The 25,498-nt window shown below is 40.9% G+C and overlaps 1 protein-coding gene across 4 annotated transcripts in view; it reads right to left on the reverse strand.

Annotated features, from left to right (window-relative positions):
- The window catches only part of SH3KBP1 (SH3 domain containing kinase binding protein 1), a 221,733-nt gene that overhangs the window by 188,199 nt on the left and 8,036 nt on the right, over positions 1-25,498 (reverse strand). Inside the window, exon 1 of one of the 4 annotated variants that reach the window (XM_041472283.1) lies at positions 20,772-21,173. The exons of 1 other annotated variant lie outside the window; for it this stretch is intronic. In XM_041472283.1, coding sequence (XP_041328217.1) covers positions 20,772-20,775 — 4 coding nt within the window. In that variant the 5' untranslated portion in view covers positions 20,776-21,173. Of the gene's footprint in view, positions 1-20,771; positions 21,174-25,498 lie in introns of those variants that run through there. 2 more of the 4 variants (XM_041472285.1, XM_041472284.1) reach the window with 2 other exon arrangements.

The raw sequence follows: 25,498 nt of genomic DNA on the forward strand, positions 1-25,498 counted from the left end.
ATTGCAACCCTGCTTTCTGCCTATCCCCTCCTCCTCTCTGGATCCTGATCTTTATCATCTCCCAGTCAATGCCACCAGGGCTGCCCTCAGCCTTCAGAGACCCAAACAGTTCATTGTTTGCAGGTATGAGATCCAGTAGACAATACACACCAGAAACCTCCTGAACTGCTCACACCCAACCCAGCACATAAACAAGCTCCACTATCCCTCCAGTAGATATCAGGATGATTGAATATGAGCTATCCTCTTGTATCTTCACAATCCCAATGAAATCATAACTCTGAAACTGCATGCAGGCATGTAATTCCTCTTTGCATTCCATGCTGTCTGCATGAGAACACAGACATTTCAGAGAGGCAACCAGCTGTGCTGACTTCCCAGAAAGAGCAGCAGTTTTCCCTGCAATGCTGAAAAGCACTTCCTTGTTTATATGGGTATGCTTGGGAAAGGCTCCCATCAGTCCTGATTTTTTTGATTACAAGGTCTCCATTGTTTGTAACACTTTTTTTTTTTTGCCAACCTGGTCCACCGATTGCTCATATGATAGCAGAGATGCTTTTCCCTTAGTCAGGTAAATCCCATCTTTTCCAAGCAATTCTCAAAAAGACCCTCATGATCATAAAACCAGAATTCTGTTGCTGACAGCAACTATGCAACCAGTTTAGGGGGGTAAGCTTAGGATGGAGGATCTCTCCACTCATCCTAATGCACTTTGCTCTCACCCAAAGGATCCAGGAGAATCCACCCAGGCTCCCACTACTGGTCATCACCCCAGAACCATACAGTCATAGCTGATAATTTCAGATCCCTTCAGGTGGTATCATTGAAACCTACATGGGAGAGCAGCAGGAGCAGTAGTGTGAAGCCAGACAAGCTTTGGCAGTCTTACCACAGTGTTCCAGATCCTGGCAGGCAACAAGCCTCTCTAGAGGACAGGTCAGGTCAGCAGGTAGGAGGATGGGAGTGTCCAACACTCACAGAAGTGGATTTCCCTACTGTTACCACTTCCCACTTTCTCCTGGTGCTTTTGCATGGTTCAGATTTATCAGCTTGGGTGCTTCACTGGACTGAGCACCCAGACTCCCATCACCTACAAAAGCATTGAATCTGTTCTTTAATTGCAGAACTTGAGGTGGAGCAGGAGCCTTCCTCCTGGCATCAGAAATTATAAACTTCAGGTTTTCAGGCTTGCCATTCTGGGAGTCTCTAAATGCACCCCAAGAGGTACAGACTCCATCTGCCCTTCATTCAGGAAAGTTGCGGGTTTGGGCTCTTGAAACCTCAGAGACCTGAAGATCTGGAAAGCCCAGCCCTCTGAGTTCAGCCAACTAACAAATTTTTACACATATTTCTAATATATGAACTACAGTCCCTAAATTATCATCAATATTATCCATATATATGTGATGTGTGTATATGTAAAAAACAATATATACACACATACACACACACACACATATATATATATATATACACACACGCACACACACACATATACATACATACAGTTTACCCAAGACCAACCAGTGCATTTGGATCAGAAGTTATATTTACATAATAGCTCTCCAAAGACTACTGCAAAGACTACTGGATTCAAGCAGTGCCAGCAAGGTACACACATCAATGAAAATTTTTATCTCCACAGAGCACAACAGGACTGTGGCTCAGAAAAGGCAAAATTTAGACTATTCAGCAGGGTATTTCCAGTTTGATTGAACCCCAGGAAAGATCTTTTGAAAGCAAGGTCCTGTATCTTCATTTTTAAGCAGCCTACTAGGATGTACTTGCTTTCAGGACTCAAAGCTTTTTGTGAGTGTCAAGTCATCTCTCCTCCCTACTTAGGAAACTTTAAAATCCTATTCTGATTTTGCAATGAGTGCAATTACATACTGCCTTGCTCTTCCTAAGCAGCTAGGAGGTGGGTAGAGAGCTGTAAGGGGGAGATGACAATGCAGCAGGGATTCAGGCTGGCTCCAACTACTGATTCTTCAAACACTCCTCAACATTCAGACCGCAGCAAGACATAATGAAGGAAGACAAACAACTCTCCCACTCTGTAAGTCCCATATTTTTCAAGAGTTCTAGGATCTGTTGCTGTTCTTGCAGCTTTCCCTTAAGAAGGCTGCAAAAATGACATGATTAATGACAGTTTTCTTATTAATTATGTTCTCTCTCTTAAGCTGAGGCACCAAAAGGTGGAATGAGGCTGTTGACCTGACTCTACAGTGGCTTGGGTAGGCTGGAGGCACTGGAGTTAACTCCCTGAAGTTTGCACTAATTCACATACAGACAGCAGCTGTTCAATCACTTCTGTTTTACAGAAAGTTTGTTTAAATAAACAGAAAACCCCAACCCTTCACTGTTCAGGCTTTTCTCTGTCTATAAAAGTTTCCACTTATTAAAAAACACATATAAATATTTTTAAAAGCTGCCTCCTCTCAGAGAATTTGATTACTGTAACATAAGTGTGTGTAAGCAGTCAGAGACATATGAGTCACCAAAGTAAGACCACACAATCAAGATGTTTATAAACTCTTCAAAGGAAACCAAAAGCGCAGTTTGGAAAGAGAAATAAGAGTACACCTAACAAATGTGCAGAATTGTGACAAACTGATGGGAAGTTACTTCTGAGATCACTCAAAATTCTCATTTATTACAGCACTGAAGTTTGAAGAGCACATGACAGCCAAAAGTGCTCTACAATTTATAGGTTCTTACAGTTGCAGTTTTTAAATCAAACTCATTTTCTAAAGCATACTAAATCACAGCACCTCCTCAAACTGTGCTTTGAAAAATTCATTCTGCCAGCCAGTCAAACTTAATATTTTTTGTTTCTTTTGAGGTGAAACTTAGTCTTCATGGAAGCTGGATTGATATTAGAGACAGCACTGATCCAGGTTTGTTACGAAAAAGCAGATCAGAGTTGTGCTTCACATCTGTAAGTACAACATACCTGATTCCTGAAGTGCTGTGCTAGATTTCTCCTCAGGAACTGGACTAAGACTGTGTCCCAGTTTGCACAATGATTCATGATGTGAGAAAACACTCCTTGGACAGTGAGCCCAAATTAATGTTATTTGTTAACCAACAAAGGTTGGTCTTAGGCCCAGCTCTGCCAAGGTAAACAGATTGTTGCATTAACAGCCAAAACTCAAATCCATTTTAAGCCAAGAGAAAAATAAAATGGCAAAACTGGGACAGGCAGATCTGGTTTCTCTTTTTAAAGAAATTTTCTTCAAATTATTGTACCTCATGATGCCTGAAAGTCAAACCTGCCCCAGCCAGCAAACTCTAGCTACTCTTTCTGTTAGAAAAAGGCATTTTGTACATTAGGAATGAAATCAAATATCAAAAGCTATTCAAGTTATTTTGATCTACAAGGAGAACATTTATTCTCATGCCAACAAAATCAGCTATTCCTAGTCTTATATTAGCATCAATCCAAATTGTAACATAAAAACTCATGAAATAGAATCAAAGCTAGTTATTAAGAGCCCTGCTGGAGACTGGCACAGTACAACTCATTACTGCAATGTCAGGGACAAAGATTTTTTTAATTTAATGCTTAGTGGTTTGGATTTAAAATACACAATTTGAATTGCTAATGATATGAACCAGGCATTGAAATGTAATCTAACAGCTGTATGTTTAAAAAGCACATCTAGAAAAAAACCTGTTGATTAAAAGTTTAACTGGTCCTACCATTCATTCATTCCACAAATTAGTCTTGCACATACAGGTGAAATTATTTTGTTGATAATTATGAATATTTTTCTTACTGTTTAGTTTGTTGCCTTGCCACATTTTACATTTCAAGTAAAATCTAATATCTTAAACTGATCTAGTCAGAATTTCTTTAATAATGCTACCAATACTTGAAGACAGAAATGTCTTCTGTTTATTTTATTTTCAGTTATTGTACAGTGCCTTTCCAAGCAAGAAATTATAAAGAAAAGAAACAGAGATTTGCTACTGTGCAACAAAAACTATGTTATTAAATCAGTTTCTTGTGACATCTGAAGCGTGTAGGCACAATGGAAATGTTATTAACCTCTTTGGCACTATTCCACCCAAGTAACAGCATCCATATGGCAGCACCACCTTCTGCAGCAGTCTGGTTTCACACCCAAATGTAGACAGTAAAGTAAGTAAATCCAGTTAGACATGGCAGTCAAGGAGTTAAGAGCTGTAAGTTTTATGTTTTCGCATTTCTAAGTCACTCAGCTCCGTGTGAAGGATAAACACTCTTGTTGCATTGGCTTACCCAAAAAAACCAGAACAGAAACGAGACAGACTACCTGCAAATATTCTGCATTCAAGCTTTCAGTTAAAGCTCAAATTACATTTCCTCAGAAGAGAGTGCATCACACTTTTGCATGAAGATAATATAACAGGTTAAAAATCTGACCATTGAATTCCATCTGCCTCCACTTAACAGACAAGGTCTTTTTCAAATGTCCTGTTCTATCTAAGACACGTAGGTACAAACTGGTGAGCCTAGCACACTTTCAGAGCTTATGGGCATACTTTAAAAAAACTCACTTTTTTTTTTTTTTGCTATATGACAGGTTGCAATAAAACTCTTAGTGAAATATTAGGAACCACCAAGAGAGAAAAAATCAATACCTTTTATTAGACCAAAGAGGGAGGGAGGGAGGAAGGAAGGGAGGAAGGGAGGAAGGAAGGAAGGAAGGAAGGAAGGAAGGAAGGAAGGAAGGAAGGAAGGAAGGAAGGAAGGAAGGAAGGAAGGAAGGAAGGAAGGAAGGAAGGAAAAAAACCCGTGGGGAAAAAAAAGCCCACAACAAAAAAACCCCAACCAAAACCCAAACTACATTACATTCAATAATGCTGGTTTCCTAAACAAGACCTGGAGGGCCAGAAGGTCTGAAGATCAATTATGACCTACAAGGCCACTGTTTTCTTCACTCTAAGAAGACTGAGCAGCTGGCAGGCCAGTCACATGAGGGCTGCTGTGGTATACATGGGATTGAGAGAAGAGTAGGAAAACAGATTCATATTAAGTCTGATGTGACTCTTCTACCAGAGAATAAAATAATCTATAGTTTATAAAGACTCAACTCTCTCAATGTCATTACACTTTATAATATGAGATGAAGGAATGAGTCACTGAACACTGAGGCCCTTGGAGTCATCATTCTACCAAAATGGAAATGCCTCGTAAAAAATTGGTTAAATACCAATATACCTCTAACTTTACAGCTTAAATGTAAATTACAACTAGGATTTTTAAGAAAGCTTGAGCTGTTAGTTTTGTAGCATGTCTGTGGCACAAAAAAATAACTTCAACATTTTGTATCTACTAGATTGCAAGAAAGATCCATAATTTCCTTGAAAAATTAATTCCAAACTTTGCTCAATTTTTAATGTTTTTCTTTTGCAACACTATCAGGAATAATACTCCCTGCTAAAATTATTTGCAAGGATTTCATTTCAAAAAGAAAAGCTGTAGGGGAAGGAAAAATCAATATCAGAAGGAAAAGCAGTACTATTTAATCTTCAAGATGTTAAATCTGTGCTACATGATAAACAGCAACTCCTCCACTTAGACAACAGCCTTCAGTTTACATTATATTTTCCTATTTCCCCTTTGCAAACAATGGGGGGGAGCTAAAGGTCATAGTCCCAGAATAGCACCTTCACTGCATCACTCCTCAAAGGGCAGAGCAGCCACAGAAGGGGACACCTAAATCAGATGGCCCAGGGTCCTTTTCTTGTTACAGCCACAAATCCTCCCCAGTCTGCACCTGGGGACACCACAGGCAGCCAGAGCACTCAGGACAGATGGGCAGCACTTGAGGGGAAGCTCTGTGGTGTGAATTCACAATCACACACAGGCACAGGAACAGAGGAACTGTCAGAGGACCTCAACCAAGTCCTAATCTGGAGGACAGTGAACACCTGGCCTGGCACTGTCCTGATGTGACTCTTCTCTGGGCAGCAGCAGAGCTGAAGCCACTCCAGCTGACAGAACACCTGAGCTGTCCTCCAAGAAAAGAAGAGAGCTAGTTTTCTGTTTTTCAAAGAGTATGCTTGGTTCCAGTTTTTAAAACAAACAAACACACGGTTTTTTGAGTGGAAAGCACCCAGTAGGACAAGAAATACTTTATATTCCAGCTAAGCCACTTGGTATGAGCACAATCCATCGGAAAAATCTCACATTTACAGTCAGGTAAAGAACAACAGCAAGTCAGTGTGTTTGTATTTTTGTGTTTACATGGGGCCTTTTCACATAAAATACACATCTCATAGCAAGTCTGTGGTGAACAGCTTCAAGTAAGTATTTCTAAGAAATACTATGCATTTTATTTTTTTTTCAGCCTATCATAGTAGTTGCATCTAAGTGAATTTATAGTGTCACACTGTATCTCTGGTACAAACTTTTTATGCAATATGCCAAAGCACATCTGAACACCAGAAACCATGCACATGTAACTGGAGTAAGCAAGGAAAGATCACTGTGGTAGTTCTAGGTGGCAGCAGTTACATCTATATTCCCCCTTAATACCACTTTGGATCCAACAATACATGTTAGATTTTATTGGGATGAGTCTTCTAACTGTTTAGAAAGACTGAGATTGCATAGATATTCTTTGGCATTCATGTGGCTGTCAATCAGAGGAAGCACTTCTATTCCATGAATTAATTGATCTTTTCCTGCAGGCAAAATGGTCCTTCTGCCTTGGACAACAAACTACTCAAATCAAATTTTTGCTACTGAAGGAGACTAATTTTACTGTAATCCATTGGTTCTATTAACCAGAGTGCCTCTCAACTACAGCAGATGTTCCCACTGCACACAGCATGCACAAACAACTTTCACATTGTCAAGTTTGCAGACAACGTGCATTGTGTTAACCTGTAACTAAAGAAATATAGTATTTTTCAGAGCCAAAATTGTCTTGAGAGCTATTCACCTTTGGAATTGCTCTTCCCCTCAGAAACTAATGCACACAAGGACCCATTCAGAAGAAGTGGAAGACACTAGATTCAGAGGAAAACATTTCACATCATCATCATCTTATGAGTTCCCGCTTTCTCCAATATCCATAAAAACAATTCAAAGTTCTGAAGAGTGTAAATTATTATATCCATTGCTCAGAAAAACAGAAAAGAAAAACTCCAATATCCATAAAAACAATTCAAAGTTCTGAAGAGTGTAAATTATTATACCCATTGCTCAGAAAAACAGAAAAGGAGTACTTAAGGTAAAAAAAGACAAATAAGTCCCATTCGGCAAACTATACGTTCATATAAACTTGTCTTGCAGTTTCTAAATCTCATTCTCAGACAACTAAGAGGATATAGAAAGGATATGAGTTACTTCTTCAGGACCAAAAGGAGAAAAATTACAGCTAAATACAGAACTATTTATACAACTACCACTTGGCTAAATTCATGAGAACTGCTACCAAATTAAAGTATCACCATATAAAGTAAACAGGAAAGAAAAGCTGATGCCATGAAAGTAAGTGCTGCATTAAATTACTCAGAAGTACCAGCCCAGTATTCTAGTCCCAAAGTTGCTTTCATAACACTTATAGATGCCAATGGATGATACTGAGGCGGAAAGAGAATTAATAAAAAATCAAAAAGACAAGGAATAACCATCTTTTCAAATGTGATGTGGCATCATTTAACCCTCAGAAAGATGAGCAGAGATTGTGATCAACAAATGATTCCCAGTCTTCATATTGTGCAATGCATGGCATTTGTTAAAACTCTGAGCTTCTAAACCAGCAACATCCACCTCGTCTCATTAACATCAGATGAGAAGCATGAATGTAGTTATGAATATGATCTCAGAGGAGCTTGGAGGATTTCACTAGATGCCTAAGCTGTTACTATCACCACACGTCTTTGCCAAAAGTAGCAACCCTTTTGCACAGGAGGAGGATGGGGAGAATACAACATACTCCTCTGCATCTTAGCCACATTTGCTGGAAGTGCTCATAAAAATGGTGTTACATTAAGTAACCAGACTGAAAAGTGGTGCACAGATACATCCTGTTGAGGTATTCTTGCTTTTGGAAGTGGCAATTTCTGCAAGAAGAGATTGCTGGCAGCAGTAGCCTGATATAGCCAAAATCCTCAGACTATGCTACAGTCTGAGTCTTTTGCTGTGTGATGCCAGCTGCAGACAAACACGGTGTCTTATAACAATTTCAAAGTTATGTTGTTTTCCTTCAGTTTAATGGAATTCTATCATTTTTAAGACAGCAGTTGCAAAATATTTACCCCAGCAGCAACTTTTCTGATTCCACCTGTCAAATGCTAGGACTACAAACCAGTCCTGTGTTTTAACTGATGCATTTTAAACTGTCACAAAGGCGTGTGCTGCACAACAGCAAGAAGCTGGGCTGGATGGAGAGAAGAAATAATCAGCTTTTTTCTTTATAACTTCTTATATAAATCCAAGCATTTCAAGCTACAGAACTTCACATTCAGAGGAAGGTCAGGCCCAGCATGGAACTTCTCAGCAGTTTCATAATTTATAAGTGAAATTAAAGGGCACAACTACTGTGCTTTCATATGCAATGGACTATTGGGCATTACAGGAGCTGTATCTTCTGTGTGTGTGTACGGGGCTCAAAGACCCAAGTACAAGAACTCAGATGATGGGAAATCTGCATTTCATAACTATGGTCCAATACAACATTTACATACCAGCATCAAGCCATCTCCACTAAACCTCTACACCACACTGAAAAAAAGCCACCTAGGATGTTAAAAACACCAAACTTCCTCAATTATGTGAGCACCAATGGAAGGTAGGGTGGGAATATTTGGCGAAAGGACACGTGGTTAAAAGAACACCTTTAAAACCTATCAGTATAATATTTTCTTGATTAATAAAGAAATCTCATCAAACTGCTGCTCATGATCTTAGCATCTTCTCTTTTAACATCAGATTCTTTTATTCTCCTTCAAACTGTGGTAAGAACAATAGGACTGAAAAAAAAATGCTGCTTTAGAAATTACTGCATATATGAATTCACAAGTTCCAGACAATCCTTGGGCAAATAAACTTCACTATTAAATCAGATAACGTGTCATCTTCTGTGCATCAAAAAACTTTCAAATTCCAATTTTAGATTTCAGGATGCAATTCTAGAGTAATAAGTTTTGATGGTATCTTTAATGCCTCTGTTTTCTCAGCTTAAATCAGTTTCTGCAGGTAATGTTTTTTGGATGTCACAATAAATGGAATCCACAAACTAACTTTTTTTTTTTTCTTTTATGAACAAAAATCCACATCAGAGGCATTAGCTGGTATGTTTTGTTTTAATGGTGCTTTCCAAAATGCCATGTGCCCATCGTAAACCTGGGCAATGAGGCACTTGCATTAACATTTTTCAGTTTTATTTTCTCTTTGAGAAATTCTCTTGATTTTGAACAAGGCAAAGCCTTTCAGAAAGCAGAGATTATGCTGCAAGTAGAAGACACAGCTCTTTGAACTGGTACCTCTGGTAGCAGGTTAAAAGTCTCAAGAAGTCTCCTCCACCTGAAAAAATGCTCTCTTCCTTCCAAGTGATCCTCTTTAACTCTTACGATGAGAACAAATCTTCAAAAGGGAGACTCTACACGGAGCTTCTCCTCAGAAGAACAATCCTGAAAGCAAAACCTAATGCAAGCCAAAGAAGTACATCTGAAAGCTTATCCCTGGCTTTCATTGTGAGCCAGAACAGCTTGTGACCTGATGATAGCCTTGTTCCAAAAGGGAATCTGAGCCACCCTGGGCTGGTTGAATGGGAATGCTCAGCCAAGCTGCACACAGAGTGAAAGCACAAACAACAGTCAGCATTTACACAGAAGAACCCATTGCTGCATTGAGGATGGAGGGAAAGGGGGAGAAAGCAGCAGCATAGGGCTTTGTGGAACCCAAGGAAACAAACAGAGGCAATAAACCCTATTGTTTTATAAGCAGTTTTTCTTCTGACAACCTCCTCCTCTCATCCACCCCCAGTAACCAACACTGGTACTGTCTGGAACAGAACAAAGTGAGTGGCCAAGGAAGTAACAACAGGACTATTCTCCTCAAGACAGGTTCTCCTCCCTCTCATCCACCCCCAGTAACCAACACTGGTACTGTCTGGAACAGAACAAAGTGTGTGGCCAAGGAAGTAACAACAGGACAGGTTCTCCTAAAGACAAATAGAACTTCCTCAGGTGCTGCCACAGAATCTCTCTACAGCATCCAGGAGGCAACAGGCAGGCTGAACCATGAAACCAAGAGAACTAGAGAGGACAGGAATAAGGTGGTCACTGAATGTTTTCTACCTTGAGCATTTCTTCCAAGGCTAAGGAGAAAGCTCTACTTTTCCATCTAAGAAAAAGTTTCCTGGACTCCATCCCCTTAAAGAATCTTCTAATGACCTTTCCTGGTTTCGAGTGGTACAAGCTCTTAGAGTTAAGGAAATCAGAAGTCAAAACTAATTGTAGATTTCAGAGGGTCTGTAGAGGCAAAGAGTGTTTCTTACATTTGATTTCTCTGCCTACAAGGCTGCATTTACATCAGCTCCTTGGTTTTGGTTTAAGAGAGACATTGACAGACTTGAACAGACAGGAACTGAAATTCTAGTTAAAATAACAACATCCTGCTTTAAAGTTCTCCAAATAAAAAAAATTTAAAAAAAATAAAAAAAAAAACAAAACACCAAAACATTGGAATTTCAGTATTTGGCTTTGCCAACTTCCACAACCTGTTTTACTCCAAATACCATAGGCACCACTCTTCCATCAGAAAATATCAAAAAATGTGACTGGCAAAACACAGTATGCAACACACATCTCAGCATTATTCCAGGGTACCAATTTCAACTCTGAAAAAAACTTTGCAGATTAAAGCAATAGTCTCTAAAAGACTTTCCTTCCTGACATCATATTTATGGAATTCCAGCCAAAGGTTTCTTCTATCCCTAATTTCAAATAAAATGCATAAAGGATCACCTACAATTGTGCTGTATTGTGCACCAAATTGCCTTCAGAGTTCTGGATATCTTTGCATCTTAATTTAGGGATTTTTTTTTGAGACTCTTTAAGTGAAATACATAAGAAAGCTTTCTAAAAAGGAAGCAATACATTTGAAAGACAGGTCAAAGAAGGAAAGATGAATTTGAAGGAAGTGCATGTGAAAAGATGGGATGACAGAGCATCAGGTATGCGAACAGACAAAAAAAAACCCAAAAAATCAAACAAGGCTGAAGAGCATCTTTCCTGAGAAACAGATGAGAAACTGTAATGTAGATTTATTTAAGAAACTAAAAAAAAACCACCCCAACAATCAAACACCACCACAACACATGAACCCAAAGCAGCAAGACAACACAACTTACAAAGGGAAAGAAGCATACATATACTTCTGTACTTCTGTAAGTGATGAGAAGAGGTGCAACTGCTTTCTGACAGAATGAGGTGAAGGAATGAGAAACACACAGGAACAAACAAGAATGTTTTCTCCACAACTGTGAACAAACTATCAAATACACTGCGGAGGAATGCATATTAATAGATGTCTCATGACTCCAGAACCAGTGCAGACAATTTTGAATTGTCAGAAGATAGTTCATCATGAACTAGAAGGGATCTTATCTTAATCTTCCACAAACCACAGTCAGATAATTGAGATGTCAGCTAATCAAAAGCACTATTTATAGCTGCTTCATACACAGAAATCATAGCCTTTAAAATAAGTAGCATGGTTAATGCAAACCAAAGTGAGCAATTCTGAAGGGCAGCATGAGCTGACAGAACAAAGACCACTCAAACTGACCTCAGTGGTCAAAGGAAAACTGACAAGTGTATTTCTACTATTTTCAAATGAAGCTGAATAAAGGTATTTGATGAATGAAACAATCAGCAGATACAAGGGCCTTTTGTATTAATTTTCAAAGAAAATAAAGATTCTTCCCATTTTAAAAAAGATCACTGGAAGGAGGAGAAAATAACAGCTGTCCAGGAAGATGAACATTAAAAACAATTATAACCAAAGATAACAGCAACAGCAGCAGGAAGATTTCTCTCCCAGTTGAAAGGTTGTTTCTTGCAACAGAAAGAGCTGATCTTACTTGTACAAATTAGTTAGCTGTTCAGGGATAAATCTCTTTTCATCACACATTTAGTCAAGCAAGGAAGAAATCAGAGAAGGATTTTGCTTATTAAGCAAACCTCCCATCAATAAAATAGCAGTTAACTAGCCTGGATTAACTAGACACACAAATCCCTTGATTAACCACATGCTACCTCTATGATGTTGGAGCAGTTCTATACAGATAGCTAAACTTGACCCTCTGTGATCTACCAGACTTACAGAGAAAGAAGCAACTGAGGAGCTGGTCAAATCTATAAGTTAACTTGTTAAAAGCCAACAAAATCCACAAAATACTCAGTTTTTTGTCGCCTGGAAAATTAACTTTGTTGTTCAAGTCACTAACAAAAATAGCTACAAAGAACATATTTCCAATATTAAGGATACAGCAATTACCAATGAATCAAGATTAAAAGTAATCTCGTATCAGACTGAGATTAACAACTGAACTAGTGACATGATCAGCTCAGTTCAGCAAATGGCTTAGAACCTTAAAATGAGATAAAACTTAAATGTTACCATTTGCATTAAACAAGTGCAACAAAAGCACAGAAGTGTATCAAACTTCAAATCTACTACTTGAAGAGGTTTAACTGTTTCTCTTCAATATCAATTTTGAAGTCTGAACCAAATCTAGATATCAAGATTGCATAGTGATTAACCTTTTCTTTCCCACATGAAATCTAAAAATACAGATATAAAAAAATAAAAGCTTGTAATCTAGTGTTCTCCACAACTGTTGGGACCCTGATGTTTCTCTGAACAAAAATTAAAATCAAATAATAAGGTGTAGCACATGCCATCAAAAAAATCCTTCATGTACCGGGATTTATAAATCTTTAGACACTTTTTTTACTCTCCTGGAATTAATTTAATTTTTCATGTTATTAATGAGTGAAGTTACAAGCATTTCTTACTACCATGGTGAGATTTTGTATTCCCTGCTAGCAGGACTGGAAGCTCACTCTCAGGTGTTCAGGAATTCCCACTGTCACAAACTGCTGGATTGTGCATTCAAGGCTCTCAAACTCAGCCTTTACTGGAAGGCTCTCACTCTCTGCACTCATTTCTCCATTTCTTCCTTTCACCCAGCCATTTAAAGTCTGGTGGGAACAAAGTCAGGTTCCTCTAGGGTTAGAAATTTTTTTTTTAGTTGTTTGAGGTATTCTGGCTGCCTTATGCAAGATTTTGAGGGTTTCTGTAATGTGATCATTTATGCAAAAAAGTTGGATAGTTGAATTCAATGAAAATGGCAGTTCTGCAGTTTCAATGAACTATAGTACTGGGCTATTTCATAGGAAATTAAGGTGGTCTTGTCTAGAGTGAAATGTTTTGATAGGATATTTTTCCATAAAGCTGTTTATGACAATAAAGAAGTGTTCATAAGAAACTAATAACAAAAAAGAAAAGTACTGCAGTAGTCAATCTTCATCAACATTTAAATACTGTTTGTAAAGAAGCATCACCACTCTTCCAAAGCAAGCTGCTAATCCCTACATTTGGAAGCACAAGGTCAAAGCTAAAACACCTTTTTATAAGTGGGCCAAATTCAACAGCAAAGAAATTTTTTAAACCTTGCCATAACAAAACCTCTAAATAAAGGCATCTTTTTCTGGGCACAGTTTGGAATCTGGCGTGCCCTTTGACAGTAGGAAATAGAGGAGCACTAACAGCTCAATAAGAGCTCAGTGAGACCTCACTGAAAGAACAGCAGGAATGAGAAAAACACTGAAAAATTAAGCTGAGGTCTTGCTGCTTGCCAGTTTTATATCTGTCACAAGGACAGAAAATTCTCAATGCTGCACAAGCCTATCAGGAAAAAAAAATCAACTCTGCCAAGTTACCAGAGTATGAAAAATGGTTTTTTGCCAGTGGTGAGGATGAATCAGCAACCACAGATAGAGAACATACTTAACTTAAACCTGACATGAAAGTTCTCAAAGAATGGCTTAACAATTGGCTCAAAAATGAAAAGTTCTTTATGTGTACACTTATATTCTGATACTGCTGCTACCTTTAATGAAAACCTTTATAAATCCAGCTCATGGGGAAAGACAGGGCTACATTCAAAGAGAGCCAGGCTGACACAAGTAGTCCATACAGCACCAGCAGCTGCACTGACCTCCAAGAACTTCTTGCCACAAAACCAACTTAAAACAAGCAAGAGAACACCCTGAAGTGACTTTTGCATGTGTTTGAGACCTTGTTATCAATCAAAAGTACCAATATGTTGCTTTTTAAGGTAACAAGCAAGTTCCTAGAAATTACAAGTAGAGAATACAAAATGTTGTGAATATTCCTATTTTGCAGGGGTGATTTTTTTTTTTTTTTTTTTTGTTTGCTTGTATTAGGTGACTTGGGTTTTGTTAAGGTAAGTCACAAATTCATTAATAAATTACCTGTGGGACATAAACCACTTAATTTTTAAATACAATCAGTGTGACCACTGAAAGCTAATTAAATATTGATAGATCATTTTGAATACTTTGGGCTGGGAGGGACCTTTAAAGATCTAGATCTAGTCTAACTGGGCCTTGACTTGCAACACATGCAATGAATCTATATTGACAGCTCCAAAAAAGCATTAGTTCCCCAGGGATTTGTGCACCAATGCTGACTTTGATCTTCAAATAAATGAATAGACTTACAATGGTTTTGGTGTGAGCGGGTTTCAATTGTCAGAAGTGATTTAGCTGCACAGTATGAAAGACAGAGAATGAGGTAAAGAGGAACTTTTTCCTTCTGTACAATACTTCTAATGAAATTCAAAGGCAGAGTTCAAAAGACATCTCTTTATACTCACACACTACAGATTAATCAGAAGTTAGGCATATTTTTCTTGTATAAATGCTCGGCTTTCTATAATACATTATATTTTTTGCTAAAGAGAATTTTTTTTCAGCACAGACATAATTTCTGATCCACAACTCTAGTCAATTCTTCATACTAAATCAGAAGCACAAATTCTCAGCAACGCTCCTACTGTAGTACAAACTGCTGTAAGACTGGGAACAAAGACATCCTTTCCCCTTTCACTGCCTGTCCTCCAGGATGCTCCATTCTCTAAGGCAAAGTTATGTTAGGAACAAAGCATAGCCAAGACCTTGCAACAGTCATCTCACCACACAGCTTTTATGTGGATTTACCACTGCATTCTCAAGAGTTGCTTTCTACTGATGCTTCTCAGTTATCAATAATAAAAAGGAGGGGAAAGAAAACTTCATTTGATAATACAATCCACGACTACTGAACTGCAGTATTTGCATATTCTCTCACACATAGGGACTTCAAGCTTTTATTGTGTTTCCTCTCAGTGTGAAGCAGACTGCCAGCAATTACTTTTACATTAGCTGAATTACTGAATCTTGATATTCACCTCCTCTATCATTCCCCTCCCCCTAATGTATTCTTTCATCATTCCTCAGTGTACAGAATGTAGATATGGCCTGCAGCTACTTCCTGCTTTTGCATCAAGGGAAAACAGCCGCTCCGTGATCCAGGATTTTAAAAACCACACAGATAGGAACCATACAAAATCCATCATCTTTTTTTTATAAGCTTGCTCTGTACCAACAGGATCAGAGCAAAACAACAGATACCACCTCTGCAGCTGTTTTCACTCCTTTGATCTCATCGGGGCTAACCTGCTTGCAGCACATCAGTCAGTGACCTCTAACACATCAGACCTGAAATTTCGGCTGCTCATTTCACATTTCCAAGCTCTCCTTTTTCTCCTCCTAACACATGCAACCCCTTCCCCTATAAGCAGGGAAGGAGTCACTGCATTAACTACAAGGCCAACACTGATCTCCTATACAAGTCCTGATATACCACTGGTGTTCTTAAAACACCATCTAACATCCAGTGGATAACAATTACAAAATAAACAGTCTTAATGACATCAGAGATAAATTGTATATACTGTATATAATAGTATATTGTTTTGATAAATTGTATATATTACATTAGTAGCAATTTAGAGAAAAATATGTATGGATTCGGCATTCATATCAAAACAAAATTGCTTTTCAATAAAGTGTTTTATTACATTACATTGTTATTGTTACATGCTCATTACATTGCTTCCTTAAACCCAGGCAGTCAAAAAACCCCCTTTTCTAGCAGCTACATATCAATCTTTGATTAGCACAAAAACAAGCAGCAATTCTGTTCTTTTAAGAAACCATCTATTTTAGGTATTATGTTCTTTATCACACTTCCTGAGTTAAAAGCAATAATTAATTTAAAAAACCAACTCTAATGGTGAGTCTGAGGAAGGAAGAGCTACTGCAAAGAAGCAAGCAGAAGAGATGCCATAATCATAAATTATTTTCAGAATCTTTTACATATACATACATATTTACATATTTTATATTTCTTTATTTCCAACCCCTGTCTTGATCCACATAGAAGGCAGCTCTGACAACCTTTTATGACAGGAATGTCATTATCTCTTGATTTGAAAAGAAAACTTCACACCAGCCATTTTAAAATGAAACTTTATACAGAAATTTTATACTTTATTACTGAAAATATTTTATTACAGTTTATGAAAACTCCACTGGAACTCAGATCGTAAGCCATTCATAGGCTATACACCACTGGACACCCGATTCTGAACAGCTCCAATGGAGCTGCCTTCTTGTAGAAACAAACCTACCAAGGACCACAAAAGAATTAAAATCAGTAACACCCCCTATGAGGAGAATAAAGATTTTTTACAAGTTGAGAAGGATTTTTACACAATTTTTTTCCTATAAAGCCACTTTACAGTTACTTAAAACCTCATTTTAAAAAAAGAAATCCTAGTGAAAAAAGTCATGCTAATCATCCTTCTTATGGCTTTTCCTTATTCAGCTGAAACTGTTCAACTGCCTTCAAGGATGACTAGAATGGCAAATACTATTTCTATTTTAAAAATCTTACAGCTATTTTACTGAAAGGCTCCAATATCTCCACCATTTCTGAAAGGCAACCACAAGCACACATACCATCTTCTGTGTACAACTTCTGCTAAGCTCAGGCCCCAAAAATGCATCATTTAGATGGGAGAGCAGGGTTGCTAGAGCTCACCAGGTGCACTCCCCAGGGCTCCTGCTGCAGTGAGCACTCTCCAGGTGTCACCATGGGACCAAGCAGAAGTTTAGGTGGGGCACAGCCCTGGTGCTGGAGGTCAGCCTGGCCCCACACGCAGGAAATGTGCTCAGAGCACTCCCTCTGTTGATGCTGAGATAAGAGAGAGGAAGGCAAAGGAAGCAGCAAGTCTGAAACGTGTAAAGAGTAACACAGGAGGGGGAAAGTTGAGGGCAGTGGATAGAGAAAAATTTACAAAATGAAAAAAAAAATTAAGAAAGGTAAAAACAGAAAAAGGGATTGCAACTAGTACAGAATAATCACACTCATCTAGGCTGAATTCTTTCGATTGTATTACCTCTTGGTGTAATATTCCTTCAGTGTGTACAAACTAGCTGCAGTATTCCACAGCAAAGCACCTTTCTCAAACAATCATGTAAAACCATGCAGACAACAGCTGTCTGCCATGGAAGTAATTTAACTGGTTCAAAGGGCACAAGACTCTCTCTGGATCCAAACTCCCAGCTGTGGTGGCAGCAGAGGTGATCGATGTGATTTCACATAAACAAAAGCAGCGCTTCCTCTCTTCCCCTTTCCAAACAGCAGAGCTTTAACAATACCTTGAAAAACATTCAGATGAAAAAATATAGATGAAGAAAGTGTTTAAGCATTGTGATGAAGCTTCAGCTGCACAGCTTCATTGCAAGGTTATTATACAGGACCCATACCTCATTTAATGCACTAAACTGGCTGTGCTTTGAACATGAGCAAAGACTGCCCAGCAGAAGAAAGGATTTTCCTTCATTTACTGCAGAAGTTGGGAAGGGTGTCTCGACTGACAGAAGGAGCTGCACAGCTGCTTCGTGATGATGGCAGTTAAACGCTGCTCTCTAGAATCACACTTCTAATCTTGCATTTTCTAAATTTGATAAGCAGTACATTTAAAACCAGGTTTCCCCACATCCACCTTGTTTTCTGCACCTTCAGCTTCAGGAGGACAGTCTGAAATGTGGACACCCCAGGCTCTTGCAGTTGAGACAGTTCCCTGACCACACTGAGTTCCCTAACCGTCTAAGTATTTTCAAAACAAAACCAGAACAAAACAAACCCAAAAGCAACAACAAACAAACAACCCTCTCCCACACACAAGTCCCTACAAAACACCACATCTCAATTTCTCAAACATTTAAGGAGAGGGGCCAAGCTTGTTTCATTGTGTTCATGATTACCTTCAAGATCTCTGCCTTATTCCCACCTTTTTATGTTGTAGAGAACTAGCACCATTATTTCACTCAACTCTCCTGAGAAGTCCATTCCAAGTGCAAATTAATTAATTTTAATGTACTCTGCATACAATGTCATAGAAGAGCTCATAAAACAGCAATTACACAAGGTATTTCTCGTGAGGTTTGAGTTGTGTGCTGTAAAGAAGCACTGAATCTCAGTATACAGGTATGTATAACATACACCCAATATACACACACATGCACAAGGTTAAAACACTCTGCACTGCCACTGAGAAAATATAAACGGTTAATATAAGAAGGCTTACAAGTAGTCTTAAAAGAAATTAGGAATCCTGAGTAGGATTAGTACATAAATTCCTAGTAGGAACAGTACACAAAGAATTCACCTATTCTATTCTGCATCTGAGATACCTTACAAAAATGCTAACTATGTTAAAAATGTGTTTAATAAAACTGCTTTCATTTGATATCTCCTATAAAGATTTTACTTTCATACTATGCATATCTTCACCTCCTTGCACAATTTTTCTATTTGTTTGCAAACTATGAGAATCACTTCTCATTTAAAGATATTAACAAATATTAAATCATATCTACCTTCCTCCACTACCATTTTGCAAAGCAAAGTATGACTGAATCATGATGATTTGGGAAAGTCATCATCCAAATGAGCTTTAAAGAAGCCAGATGTGTAGGATCACTGCCCAGGAGAGGGATGGGTGGGTAAAAAGAAAAAAGATGGCCTTTACTACTAAGTTACTGTATTGAAAACCTTCCTAGTGCTCTATCAGTGCAAATTACTTTGTTGGTTCTTTATTGCTTTACTAAATCTTTTGAAACATGAAGGCTAATATTTGGACTATGGAGCAAATTGAAATCAGAAAAGCCTTATTGTATCACAATACAAAGTTAGTAAGAAATAAATGCATTGGAAGAGGATAAGAAACCAAAAATACCTCTCAATACAACACTACGTTTAAAATCTTATCTGTTGTGACAGAAGAGAGAAGTTGAGAGCTGTGTCAGTGAGCCGGCAAACCAACCCCAGCAGAGCTCCTGCGATGCCCCCAATTAACTGTGGCAGCCGGGGATGCCGGCCTGCCGGATCAATAGGGCCGAACGAGCTGCACAGGGATGAGCCCATCTCAGCCCGAGCGGGAGAGCTAGCTGAAAGTCCATAGCAAAAAGCTTGTGCCTAATCTGGTAACATACAGGTAGAGCAGCTGTGCATCGCTCCCACAGCACCCCGCAAACTAATCTCTCAAAGAACAAAGGGACGATTTATTTCCTACTACATTCCCAACGTCACTGCACTACAACAGGTGAAACTGTGTAAAATGTCCTCCCACATCACGCATTATATTCAGTGGTTTCGGTGATGCTGCTCTTAGGTTTCCCCACAGTCCGACCGCATTTCCGCCGCCGGGAGCGAAGCGGGCAGAGGGGGCCTGGGGACACCAAGAGCCGCTGTTTCGGAGCACCGCTCGCTGCTGTCTCCAGACGCCGGCCGGTGTGCGCACCAAGGCTGCCCACAGACAGCTGCCGCTTCTTTTGTTCCCTCCTATCCGTCATTTTCCGCCGGGCACCGCGCTGGGCAGAGCGAGCCGCACTCCAGCGATGCCCCGGGCGCATCGCTCAGCCCGCGCCTGGCACCGCCGCTGCCGCCGCCTCGCCCGCACAATGGGACAATTCATAGCCATCGTCCCTCCCTGCCCCCCGCACAGGTAACGGGCGCTGCCCAGCCCGGCCCGGGCATCCAGGCGCAGCCTCTTCCCGAAGTCCGCGGGTGACACCTCACGGGCGGCGGCAGCCGAAGCGCGGCCGCCCCCCGCGCCGCGGCTCCAAGGACCCCGCGCAGCGGCCCCGGCGGCCGCCGCCGCCCGGCGGGGCAGCGAGGGGCGGTGCGGGGCAGTGACGGGCAGCGCAGCCCTCCCCGCCGCAGCCCTCGGAGCGCAACCTGCGCGCCCGGCCCGGCCCGGTACCACCACACCCCAGAGTGCCCGGGGAAGGCCGTGCCCGGCGCGAAGGCGGCGAGGCCGGGCAGCCGATGCTCGGGAGGGTTCGTAACCGCGGCAGCCCCGCTCGGGAGCACCCACAGCGGCAGCCCCGAGGGGCACCCGGCCGTCGCCCCGCCGCCGCCAACACCGACCTCTCCGCCTGTCACATGAAAATAATTATTGCCTCGGCCGGGGGAGGGGAGGAGAAGTTAAAAGCCGTGAGGCGGAGGAGCGGAGGCCGGTGGCGGCCACCTCCCTCCCGCCGCCCACAGCGGCACATGCACCCCACAGGCAAGCCGGGAGCCCCAGCTGGCCCCCGGCACCGCCACCTCGGTGGCCTGAACTCACCCATTTATGTCGAGCTGGGCTTGCCTGGCAGCGACAACAGGCTGAAAGTTTGGGGCGGGTGGTCACGGCGAGGAAGGGGGCGAGGGACCGCCCGAGCCGCCGCCGCGCGGAGCGGAGGCGCTGACAGAGCCGCTCCCTCCTCCGGCGGCCACCGCGCTCAGCACCCGCCGCAGCCGGGCTGCATCCTGCGTCCTGCGCCGCCGCTCCCTCGGCGTGTGTGAGAAAAAGGCAATATACAGAAATCAGGCGAGAGAAGGGGCTCAGCCTTCAGCTCCTGCAGCCACCTGGGTCCCCGCTGCCGCCGGGAAAAGCAGCCCAGAGCGAAAGCGCCCGGAGGAGCCTATGCCGCCGAGCCGCGGGCGGGGCGGGCGGTGAGCGCGGCGGGGCGCGGGGCGGGAGCGGCTGGGGCTGGGGCTCCCTAGCGCGGGCAGCGACCGCCGCGGCTGCCGCTGCTGCTGCCGGGGCGAGCGGCGGCTCCGGCTCCGCGCTGCGGGAAGTGTCGCGAGACTGCGCCAGAGCCGCTGCGCCGCCTCGGGCCGGCGGGAGAGGAGGGCGGGGAGGGCGGCAGGAAGCGGAGCCGCGCCGCGGTCCCGGCGGGGGCAGGGGCGGCGGAGAGCGGAGCCGCGGCGGGGAGCGGGGTGGCTCCCTCCCTCTCGGGGCAGGACTCCTCGGGCACAGGGAGGGGACGGGGCGCGTCCCCGCTGGGTGCGGGAGGAGGATGGAGAGCGCTCCCGGGCGGCGGGACAGGCACCTAAGCGCGCATTCCTGCCCCGCACCTTCCCCGTCCGCGCACGGCCCCCGGCAGCCGTGCCCGGCCCTGCCCCGCCCCCGGGGCTCCGCTTTCTGAGCGACCGGGAGATGCACCGGCAGCGCCGCAGGCGCCCCTCCGCTCTGCCCGGCCCACCCGCACACACCGCTACAGGTTTGGGTTTAGGAGCAAGGAAGAAGGAAAGGAAGAAAAGACAAATAGGGAAGATGAAGAGTGCCTTTGGGGTAGTGTTGATGCTTCGCTAAAAAGAGCAGCGTCGGAGCACGGATTGTTCCTACTGCAGGAAGATGAGAAACCCCTGCTACAGTAACACTGTGCACAGATCAGCAACATGTCTGGACAGAAAGGCACGAAGGGAGGGTGGGGAGGCTTCTGCACAGGCACGTCTTCCCACAGGTAAAGACCCTTGGGAAAAAAACCTACAATGGCAGCAGAAAAGCACGGACTTAAAAAAAAAAAAAAAATAAATAAAAAAGCTGGTATTAAAGATTAAGTACAGGTAACATTTTACAGCACGAGCACCTTGACTGTTAATGAAACAGTAAGTAAAACCAGCCTGTTCTTACCTCAGGCAGTTTTTGTATGAAAACAGAAAACTGCCACTTTGCACTCCCTGCATAAGAGATTTTGAAAAAATATTTTTTTTTACCCTGAAAATTACACCAAACATTAATAACTACTGAATCAAATAACTGAATTATTTATAAGTAAATTTTTGTGAAAACATTTATTGTCTGTAGAAACAAAATTTACATTTATTTTATATAAACTATGTTAAACATACATATAAACATACCTACATCTTACTATATATCCTTATGAACGAGGCTTTTAGATATGGAGTAACATTGTCAAAAGCACCGTAGTGGACTCAAAGACTACAGACTTAAAATGCATTTGCATTTAACTCCAGCTTCAGTAGTTTAAAAATGTCATTTCTTATCCACACTTACAAATAATTAAAGGCTTCTCTAACAGTGTGCTTCCATGTGTACACACATGTACACATGCACACATTAGACAGTCCTTGAGAAACTACAGTATAAATAACATCAACAATCTATTCCTTAGAAGTGGACATTAGTTCCCCTCATTCAACTGGGAGTAAAAAATTCCTGCTATTCTTAAAACAAAACAATGAGGCTTTTTTTTATTCCTTGAAGAACATAATCTAACAACAACTTTTTCCACTGCCGCCTCCCCTCAATACTAAAGAGAAGCAGTCACAAAATGAAAGCCATCTACTACATTATTTACAGAAAATGAAATATTAAAAAGACAACATGAGATTCAGACTACTTAGACAAAATTCAGAGCAATGAACAGTGAACAGAAGAAAAACTGCATTAAAAGTGGCAGGCTATTAAACCATGTGTCTGAAGACCAACCCAAAATCCCTCCAACAAAACCCACCAGGCATGGAAGGAAGGGGCAGGTGTTATGACAAGAGTGTTCTCTAATCTTGACACTGAAAAATAATGTTCACAAAGCTCAAAACAGAACACACTTAAATGTTCATGGCTCTCCTTAAGGTCTGTTAGGGAATCAAGTGCCACAAGGAGGCTTTCAACAATCATGAAATGGCTTTTATTCTTTCTTTCCTTCGTAAGGAGGCTGAAGAACTTCTTATCTTCAAACTGTGCAGCAACGGAATGAAGTCTGTCAAGGGTCAGAGTTACGTGCAGAAACACCTTTTTTTCAGATTCATTAGAATGCAAGTCTGAAGTCTGTCTTTTAGAGGGCTCTTCCATAAAGAACTTTGTAGATTGCTGTTCAGATGCTTAAAGAAAGGCAAGAGGTGGATTTCAACACAGTATGGGAAAAGCCTTCCTTTAGGAAAGCAAGGGAATTAAAGAATCCCTCTATTTACAGTCTTTTAAGGTGAATACTGAGAAATCAGTCTCTCTTTGTTATGATCTTTTATCACCTTCAAGTGACTCTCATTATCCATTTCACAGACATGGCAGAAAATTACTTTCTGATGCATAACAAGCAATTTTGAGAATTCTGCCTTTAATGCCACAGAAGTGTAATCCTGGGGTTTGGTTCTGTTTTTAAAGCAACTAAGTTCATTTAAACAAAACACAGCATTTCAGCCTGGAGCCCTAGGGAAGATGGGAGCGGGTAAACATTACACAGCAGGTGATTGATCAGCTGGACTTACTCCTATCATCTGCTATTAGTTACCTGAGCTGAGACAGCTATGTTCAGGTCTCAAGACCATCAATATCCATCAGGTAAAATGATTTCAAACATGAAATTATTAGTTAAGGCAGGCTTATAGAAACCTTGCAATGTGTTGCTTCTTACTGGCCCAGAATTTTGCTAACCTTGTGAACTCAATAACCACAAATTGAAAATAAGTATTCTAATCAATTTATGTAGAAATTAAATGGATCAGCAATATAAAGCTAACATCATAGCAACTTAGTATTTCAGACACTTAAAAGGAAGACTCTAGTCATATTAAACCTATTACATTTTGGATAGCAATTAAAAATAAAATTTCACATGTGAACAACTGAAAATGACAGCATTTAACAGCCATTTCAAGCTAAACAAAACAAAGGAAATTCACATTTGTATTTTCAAAGTATAAACCAGAAAGCTAGAAAGCTCTTAAGACAATCACATTTTTAACTTGCCCTTCCAATGCACACAGTGACAAACTTTACTAATGAAAGAGTCACTGTTTTCCTACAGAGGCTTACACACCTATTTGAAGTAAACAGTTGTTTTAACAAGAACTGTTATCAGTCCATGCTCTCGCTAGAAAGATTGCAACATACTTAAGTCTTTGTACATGTGTTTTCTACAATGCAGTCACAATATTGAAAGGCACCAGGTTATTCAAGTAAATTTACCTTTCTTCTACTTAACCCTTTTCCTTGTGCCTTCACAACCCAAACAGTAACTTCAATACATTGCCCTCAATCAAACACTGTATCCAGTACAACAGAATTTTCTGTGCTAAAACAATAAACAAGCTGAATTGGGTATAAGTATATACACACAAGTCTCTGTAATTCACAAAGATACATCTACATAGCAATGTCTCACATCATATCATAGAGTAGATGCTTCTAGCACCTAAGCCATGAATTTTTATAAAATTCATTATTTCTGTGTGCATTTTTTAGAATGTGAGAGGTTTTATCATGACAGAATCCAAAATTATTTAAGTAAAATATCAGTAAAAGTGTGATTTGAGCAAATGGGATCATACAAAAGATAAACCAACTGAAACAGTGACTACATTTCATATGACATTCATCTTAGGACCATGGGGGGTGGGGGGGGGACCAAAGTCAGCAAACAAGTCAAAAAGCCCACAAACTTCTTTGCAATATGTTGCAACCAGTTGCAGAAATAAACACAAAGCTAAACTGTAAAGTACAAAACAAATTAGAGATATCTAATCATGCATAGAAAAAATAAAGCACAAAATCAGGAGTCAGTCACATGTTGAAACCTGGTTAAAGCAGCATTAACTGACTGAAGTCTGACTACTCCAGCATTACTTCCAAACAGTGTTAGCAAAACTACCATGTCAGAAGTTTCTTCATGTTTCCACTTTTTCCATTTACTCAATAAAGAGTTCTCTTCCAGAATTTAATAAGAACACTGCAGGAAGCTTACAGACACAGTAGTATCCTGTTGAATACGACAACACAGCCTCAGTAGTTTGTCTTGTATCATATATGGTTTCATTTCTCACATCTTTCACAGTGCACATTCAGAGCAGTGTGAAGGACTTGTTGGCTTCAGGGTAAACCTGCCCCTCTTGGCATGGCAGGTGCTGCACTCCCCTGCCAGCAGCCTGATCAGAACTGCAGCAACTCCACGTTTCCTATGGGTTGACTCATTTAACCTGTTGTTTCAGTTCCGTATTTTTATCTCCCAGTAAATCTACACAGGATGACTCTGCCAGATTAATCACTGACAGCATTAAGTAAAA

The sequence above is a fragment of the Pyrgilauda ruficollis genome, unplaced genomic scaffold, assembly GCF_017590135.1.
Source record: "Pyrgilauda ruficollis isolate IOZ18807 unplaced genomic scaffold, ASM1759013v1 scaffold29, whole genome shotgun sequence".
NCBI lineage: Eukaryota > Metazoa > Chordata > Aves > Passeriformes > Passeridae > Pyrgilauda > Pyrgilauda ruficollis.